General features: G+C 38.4%; 1 protein-coding gene across 1 annotated transcript; it reads left to right on the forward strand.

Moving 5' to 3' along the window:
* Positions 1 to 3,559: 3,559 nt before the first annotated feature.
* On the forward strand, positions 3,560 to 7,397 carry PMI1 (plastid movement impaired1). The gene has a single exon (XM_010267957.3). The coding sequence runs from the start codon at positions 3,930 to 3,932 to the stop codon at positions 6,855 to 6,857; it is 2,928 nt and encodes a 975-aa protein (XP_010266259.1). The 5' UTR covers positions 3,560 to 3,929; the 3' UTR covers positions 6,858 to 7,397.
* The last annotated feature ends 1,269 nt before the right edge of the window (positions 7,398 to 8,666 follow it).

Genomic DNA, 8,666 nt, shown 5'->3' on the forward strand with positions numbered 1-8,666 from the left:
TATCAATTCAAAGCTTTGTATGCTACGAGAGATATATACAAATTCTATTGATTGGAAGTGTTGTGTCATGACTTGTTCAAGCTCTTAAGTCTGGTAGAAAGGGCCTTGTAAAATCTGGTTTTTGTTGGAAGCTGCCCCTCAATGGCTCAAGGAACTAGCTCGAAGGGACACTGTTGGAACTGTGTAATTCCAGTCTATATCTCTTGTGCTCCTTTTATTTTATGCATCTTTTACTACCAAAAAAAACCCCTTATTATCTCTCTTCTAAAAATGATTTATTTTTCAAATTTGCCCTCCATATCAATCATTCAGAGGTAAAGTTGCAATTTTATATTCTCTTTTGGACATTTTTTCGTGCCTGTTGTTACTTGTTAGCACATTCTAATAAAGGGGGTCTACTTGCAACTGTATTAATCTGTCAAAAAATTTAGGGGAAATGAATGCAATTATCAAACTTTAGGGGAAGTTTCAGTAATGATCAAAAACTTTAGAGGAGATTCTAGAAGTTTACCCTTTTATTGTCCAACGCTCATTTCTAATTGACTTATGAAAATAAATTTCTAGAATGATGTTTGGTTGAACCTTCAAGTTTATTTTTATCCGGAGTTGAGCAAGAAACAAAACCTATTTCTTGTCCAAATGCAACATGCCCAAAGATCTGGCATATACTAGTGGGGCCCTCTGCATTTGTAAAGAAAAATTAAAGGGAACCATACGACATTCCAAATGGGCATGTCATATCATATCTTTAATTCATTGATATACTTTATTTAAATAATTTGATAATTTAATGGTTTTAAATGCAAAATGGATGATTTGGTTATTCTCTTATCACCTTTTCAAAAAAATATATATGATGATGCACGATCTGATCCTTGTTGGCAAATAACTTGGACATCGGATTGAATAGGTTGCTTGGTTGAGCTACAAGAAAGTGATTATCTAAGTGTTCGGGTAGCTTGACTAGGGGTGGGCATTCCGATGCTTAAGTTAGCGAGCCGGTAGATGTTTGCAAGAAAGCAAGAGAGCTAAAGAATTGTAAGAGCTAAATCGCGCGTACCTTATGAGGTTGGAGGTAAGGCCCTTGTATAGGCAAGCTGCCTTGAGCCTCACGAAACGCATTTAGGATTTCTGGCATATCTAGTTCGGAGGTGGTTTCACGCCTGGAGGTGGACTCTACGTAAGTGGGTAACGTTTGTTCAATCCTACTCGAAGCAAGCGGGGTGATAACTGGTTCTTTCGATATGGCATCGTGATCCCAAGGAATCCGGAGGCGATAGCCCACTTAAGGGGGAGGTTGCTCAATACGTCAGGCAGGTCGCTAATCGGAACTGGGTCAGATCAGCGGAAGTAGGTCGCCACTTATGTTGACCCGAGGTCTTGCTTGGTTGTTCACAGTTCGGCCTACCAGAGTAGTGCCAAGGTCATCAAGGTGATTGTGAAGTGTCTAAAGTACTCTTAGGGTCTGCTTACGTGGTGTCAAGATGTCACTCTACTCTTCTGCAATGCCACACGTCATAATATCAATGGAGGACCAAATAACCTCTCATCAATATATTGGTATTGAGAACCATGATTTTGTCTAGCTGATTGAATCGGAAATAAGTTGTAATGAGAGCAACCAATTTCCTCCTATTGTATTCCTTAGACTCACCTAAATTACCAAAACTATGAAAATTGATTACCTTAATTTTTCAAACAAACAAAATTACAATAGTTAAATTATGAAAAATTACCAACATTACCAAAATTTATTTACCAAAAATAAAAAAATAGGAAATTACAAAATGAATCACAAATTTAATCTCCCATATAACAAAATTAATCTGCAAAAATTACCAAAATTACTTCACTTTCGGAAATTAACAATTCACCAAACTAACAAAATTACCAAAATTAATAAACTAATAATTTAATAAAGCTACCAAAATTATTCATTCATAAATTAGAAAAAGCTAATTTTTAATTTACCAAACTAAATCAAAATTAATTTAGTGAAATATATTTTTTGGAATATACCAAAATTTAAAAAAAAATCCAAAACTAGTTTACCTTAATTACCAAAATTACAATAATTATATTCCTAAAAATAACCAACATTACCAAAATTTATTTACCAAAAATTAAAACTTTTAGGAAAATTAATATACAAAATTACCACAATTAATACAAAAAATGAATAATAAATTTGTATTTCCATACAACAGAACTAATCACCAAAATTAACAAATTTAAAGTACAAAAATTACCAAAATTACTTCACTTTTATAAATTAATAATTCAAAAAATAAGCAAAATTACCAAAATTAATGAATTAATAATATTGTATTGGTTTGTTCAATCCATCCAAAATGATTTTGATTTGGATGGGCTTCAACCCAAAACCGGTCCAGTAACACCCTAATTGTCGTAGTTTTTATGGTTTTTATTTTTATTTTTCTATTTTTAGTGTTTGCGTTGTATGTTATGGTTTTCTAAGAATATCTAATATATTTCTGCAGTTTTTTTTTGTATTTTCTATTTTTTATAGGTTTTTATTTTATGTTTCATTCAATATGGACTGGATTGGACCCCACCCAATCCATTTGTGTTTCAATTGGATCAGTTTGGATTTAGACTGGATTGGGTCCAATCCATTTGTAAATGGATTCATGTTGGACCGGATGGCATTGGACCAAATCCAATATAATTTACACCCCTATATATCTTCAAGCTAGGATCATAATAAACTCCTTTGAGGTTTCACTTTAACAAAAGCACGCAGTTACCTCTCTTCAATCTTTGTCTTACTAATATTGAATTCAAAGTTACGAAATTATCCTTGGGAATCTTTCAATATAATTAAAATGTCATATTTGTCCTTCTAAATTTTACTAGACCTACCGTTTTTTATAGAGTAAATTTACTTTTACTCTTTTCAATCTAGCCAATGTTTTACGTCCACAACAATAAGTCAATAAGGTGGTAATTGCATTTTTTTTCAATATTATATGGGAGGTTTTGTGAAAATGAAATATCAGGGGAAGTTTTTATGATTGTAATAATTAAGTCTTTTTTATTTGTCCTAAAAAACATTCTTTTAACGTCATCATCCTTGCAAAATGCCTGTTCACTAAAATTCTTAATACATGGGAAAATTCTCAATTATTATCCTGTAATTTGGGCCTAGTATCACTTTGGTCTTCAAACTTTAAATTATCAATTTAGGCCCAGTATCACTTTGGTCTTCAAATTTTAAAATGTGATAATTTAGTATTTGAACTTTTAAAACGTGCCAATTTATTAATCAACTAATAAGTGGCATTTAAAAAGATATATATGTCGTTTTTGTCTCATCTAATTTTCTTTCTTAAACATTGATGAAAAATGAATAGTCTCAAATTTTTTAATAAAAGAGACAAAGATTTAGGATGATTCATTTTTTTTTTTCAATTTTGGAAGATTGATAAATGGCACTATTCCTGTCTACAAGCACCTCAGAAACTTGCTGATTTTGTTTTACCAAAAATAAATAAACTTTCTGCATTTGAATTCTTGAGCGATCAGCCGATCACATCCACACTCATCTCAATCATCGGCGCATCACTTTGAACCGTACCCACGGCCACGAGTATAGAAGGGAGGATTCATTAACTTCATCACAGCAGAGATTATGGTTTCTTCTCAAGAAAAGTTACGCAGTGATTTTGCTGAATTAAATCAATGAATGTCATTTACCGGAAAAATGAAAGTCGTGTTTTTGGCTTTGGTCTCAAGTCTGAACTCTGAACTTCGTAGCTTTCGTTTCCGACTCTCCGACCAGCTTGGTTTTTTTTTTCTTTTTTCTTCATTCTGTCTTATTTCAAAACTCAAAAGCAGCATTCATTGCCTGGATAGCGAGAGGCGGCCCCATCAATTTTTTACTTCCAGTTATGGATGTCAACTGATGCATGCTTGCCTGGGTTTGCCTGATAACCTTCTCGTGTTCTCAATTTCTTCTCCTGTCTTGTTTTGTCTCTTTCGGGATAGCCAGAGGGATAAGAGATGGGAAAATGGCAAACGTTCCTCACATGTCTTCCATTCGTTCCTCCCATCCAGTTTTCATGGTCCTGGAAGCACCAACTATCCTCATTCGCAGTTTCTCCACCTCAAAATTGCCCTTCCCTATAAACCCTTATCGTCTTCTTCTTCACTCTCATATCTCTTCCCTGCTGCAACCAGAACCTTCAACTCCACAAAAGACATTATCTTTTTTTATCTTTTCCGCTTTATCTTCATCTTCAATGGCCGCGGAGTTCTCCGGTGGGAGGAGGAATTCCAATACCCAACTCCTTGAAGAACTCGAGGCATTAAGCCAATCCCTCTATCAATCCCATATCTCCACCACTCGAAGAACCGCTTCCCTCGCCCTTCCCCGGACTTCAGTTCCTCCTATTTCATCTGCCGACGTTGCTAAACATGAGGAGAAGCTCGACACCAGACCCCGCTCCAGGCGCATGTCCCTGTCACCATGGCGTTCTCGGCCGAAGCTCGACGACAACGAGAAGAATGACCACGGAGACAGGGCTAGAGTTTTGCAGCCTGCCAAGAAGATGGACGACAAGGCAGTTTCTGCCGAGAAGAAAGGGATTTGGAATTGGAAGCCTATTCGAGCTCTTGCCCACATCGGTATGCAGAAGCTGAGCTGTTTGTTATCGGTTGAAGTTGTAACTGTCCAAGGTTTACCGGCATCCATGAATGGTCTTCGGCTTTCTGTTTGCGTCAGGAAGAAGGAGACTAAAGACGGAGCGGTGCAGACGATGCCATCTAGAGTTTTGCAGGGAGCGGCGGACTTCGAAGAGACTATGTTTGTCAAGTGTCATATCTATTGCACCAGTGGCAGTGGAAAACAGCTAAGGTTCGAACCTCGTCCTTTCCTGATTTACGTGATCGCAGTTGATGCAGAGGAGCTTGATTTTGGAAGGAGTTCTGTGGATGTGAGTCTTCTGGTCCAGGAATCTATGGAGAAGAGTCTTCAGGGGACACGAGTTCGGCAATGGGATATGAGTTTCGATCTGTCCGGAAAGGCAAAAGGAGGAGAACTAGTTCTGAAGTTAGGCTTTCAAATTATGGAGAAGGACGGTGGAATGGGGATTTATAGTCAGGCTGTGGGGCTGCTGGGTCAAAGTAGAGACTCCTCATCTTCATTTGCTCGCAAGCAATCAAAATCTTCTTTCAGTATTCCCAGTCCAAGGATGTCGAGCAGAATGGAAGCCTTGACTCCTTCCAAGGCTGGGACATCAGTAGATTTTCAGGGAATTGAGGACTTAAATCTTGATGAGCCAGCTCCGGTTCCTTCAACTCCTCCATCTGTTCAGAAGTCTGAAGTTTTGGAGCCTAAGGTCGAAGACCTTGATCTTCCAGAATTTGAAGTCGTGGATAAAGGAGTTGAGATTCAAGACAAGAATGGTGCAGCAGAAGTAAAATCTGAAGAAGCTCTAGACGAGAGGTCAGTTTCGAGTGAAGTTGTTAAGGAAGTCGTGCAAGATCAAGTCCATCTAACAAGATTAACAGAACTTGATTCCATTGCCCAGCAAATCAAAGCTCTTGAATCTATGATGGGAGATGATAATGTTAAAGCAGAGGATGAAACTGAATCACAAAGATTAGATGCAGAAGAAGAAACAGTGACACGGGAATTTCTTCAGATGCTTGAGGACGAAGAGGCTAAGGAGTTTCAACTTGATCAAGCCGATATTCCACCTTTCAAGTTAGGGGGAGCTGAAGAAGATAGTGAGGCTGAATCCAAGGTTTTCTTGCCTGATCTTGGAAAGGGCCTGGGTTCTGTCGTTCAAACAAGAGACGGTGGTTACTTAGCTGCCGTGAACCCTCTAGACATTGAGGTGTCAAGAAAAGAAACCCCAAAACTTGCAATGCAGATCTCAAAACCATTGATTCTTCCCTCGCACAAATCCTTGAGTGGGTTTGAGGTCTTTCAGAGGATGGCAGCCATTGGTGTTGAAGAACTAAGTTCTGAAATCTTATCTTCAATGCAAATGGATGAATTGATTGGTAAAACTGCAGAACAGGTAGCTTTTGAAGGAATAGCTTCAGCAATCATCCATGGGAGGAATAAAGAAGGTGCTAGCTCAAGTGCTGCTCGTACCATTGCTGCAGTGAAATCTATGGCAACTGCAATGAGTACAGGTAGGAAAGAGAGAATTGCAACAGGGATTTGGAATGTGAATGAGGAACCAGTGACTGTGGATGAGATTCTGGCATTTTCAATGCAAAAGATTGAGTCTATGACAGTTGAAGCTCTAAGGATTCAGGCAGAGATGGCTGAAGATGCTCCCTTTGATGTTTCTCCAGTTGTTGGGAAGCCAGGTGCAGTTGTTGGGGAAGATCCAAATCGCCCATTGTCCTCTGCCATTCGGATTGAGGATTGGCTCAGAAATGGGGGCCTGATCATCTCAGAAGGTGACCAGGGTATCCCTGCAACAATTACTCTAGCAGTTGTTGTCCAGCTAAGAGACCCAATTAGGAGATATGAGTCAGTAGGTGGTCCAATGGTTGCATTGATTCAGGCCACACATGCAGATACCAAAGGTGCAAAAGATGAGGATGAGCAGAGGTTCAAAGTGGCAAGTTTGCATGTTGGAGGTTTGAAGGTGAAGGCAGGCGGGAAGCGGCATGTATGGGATGCTGAGAAGCAGCGATTGACTGCAATGCAATGGTTGGTGGCATATGGATTGGGTAAGGTGGGAAGGAAAAACAAACATTCTCAGCCAAAGGGACTAGATTTATTATGGAGCATTTCATCTCGCATAATGGCAGATATGTGGCTAAAGTCAATAAGAAATCCAGATATAAGGTTTCCCAAGCTGCAATGGGTGTGAGGTCACTTTACCCTACACAATGTTTCCAGCATGTGTAGATATGTACTTGTTGATATAATTTTATTCATTTTGTAAGATTCTGTCTTGCTAGATTTTGTTGACAAAATAAAAAGGATAACGCTTTGTTCTACATAACCGTTAATGTTGCTATTTTGTCTCTCTGGAAAAAGCATAACACCATTCCTTAATAGGGTTGGACAGGAATGGTGATATGGGAAATGGCTGAGAGGTAACTAACTGTTTGGATGAACATGGCAGCAGTGGGTCACGGGCCTATAAGATTCCTTTTCAGGGAGACTAGAGAATTAGCTTCCTACCTGAAATTGAATATCACATTCAGGTGGGTTTCCAGATCTGCTAATGCCCTAGCTGATTTACTTGTTAGCAATGGAGCTGGAAGGCCTGTGGTACTTTGAGGAACCCCAGAACTTGGGTTATGTTATGACAATCAAAACTAAAGGTGGTCAAGCTTCTATGCATCTGTCAGTAGTTGGATGCATTATTTCAAATGTAATGGCAATTGAATCTGGCATTCGTGCTCCTTGTTTCTGTTCCTAAGGTTCCATTGTTCCTTGCTGTTAATTTCATACAGAGGATTCCTTAGTTCTTAACAAAATCCTCTGATTTTTGTTGCTGATAAAAATTAAAGGAAAAAAAAAAAAAAGCATTCCTTAGTTCTAGTAGGAATGTAGGATTTGCAACCCCTAGAGTGTCTTGTACACGTGTCTCTTTCTGTGTTTATTGTTACAAAAACATGCTGAATGATATGGAAGTGGACTTTAAGTTTGTGAGAAAGCTGCCCATCCCAATCCCACATCAATTTGGTGTCAGAGCATTTTGTTCTTTTGTTCCCCGTCACTGAGTCCAATTTTTGTTTTCTAGGCTCAGTTTGGAAGGAGTACAAATACATACAAAATACAAGGTTTTGCTTTTGCACTCCACATATTTGTATTTGTACTCCTTCCAAATTGAGCCCTAGTTTTTTATTATTTTTCATTCTTTATGCAGTCACATCTCCAGTCATCTTTGGTGGTTTTTTTGAGCTTAATAGATAGATGGTTTTGATTGCATTTATGATGAAAACAAGGTCCTGGAAGCTGATATTCAATGAGGTGAGATTGTTGCAAGTTTTGCAGTAAGGAATTGTTCAAACTCCCATTTCTGTTCCATTGATTTCTTTACTATTGTTTTTCCTTCTGGAAAGTTTTGAAACCCTTTGTTACACTACAGATCCTCTTTTATCTTATTGATGCATGTGTTGTAACAGGACGTGTAGGGAACTTTTCCAGTATTTGATTTCTGATCCGCAATTTTCTCTCTAAGGGGCTGTTTGCAGTTGTATCTGTAATTGCGATAATCAGTAACTTGTTGCAGGGGTGAAATCAACATCATCATCCATGCCTTATCCCAAGTATATGGGGTCGGCTACATGAATCTTCTTAATGCAAAGATTATGGGTATTGGCCCATCATGTTACTTTTTTCTTTAGTTTTTCTTCTGTTGGAAACTTTTCTGTTATATTGTTTTTAAATTCTTATTAATGTTAATCATGAATCAAGTAGATTGAGAAACCAAAGTTGATGTGGCATAATCCGGCTGCTCCTGTTGGAGACGATTTGGCTGTCAGCAACGACGAGAACTGGGGTTCCTACAAGAAAGGAGTCAGAGATCCCAGGGTGGCTTACCCAGTGGGGACACTCCGATGGCTAAGTTAGCACTTAATAGTAGAGAGCTTAAAGATGATATCAGAGAGTTAGAGTGCTAGAGAGCAAAGATTACGCATCATACCTTCGCCCCTGGGGGGTGAGG

The sequence above is a fragment of the Nelumbo nucifera genome, chromosome 5, assembly GCF_055504915.1.
Source record: "Nelumbo nucifera cultivar China Antique chromosome 5, China Antique-T2T, whole genome shotgun sequence".
Lineage (NCBI taxonomy): Eukaryota > Viridiplantae > Streptophyta > Magnoliopsida > Proteales > Nelumbonaceae > Nelumbo > Nelumbo nucifera.

What these genes read in the sequence shown, in the direction of transcription:
- PMI1 (XM_010267957.3), top strand. Translation starts at nt 3,930, where the DNA reads ATGCTTGCCTGGGTTTGCCTGATAACCTTCTCGTGTTCTCAATTTCTT.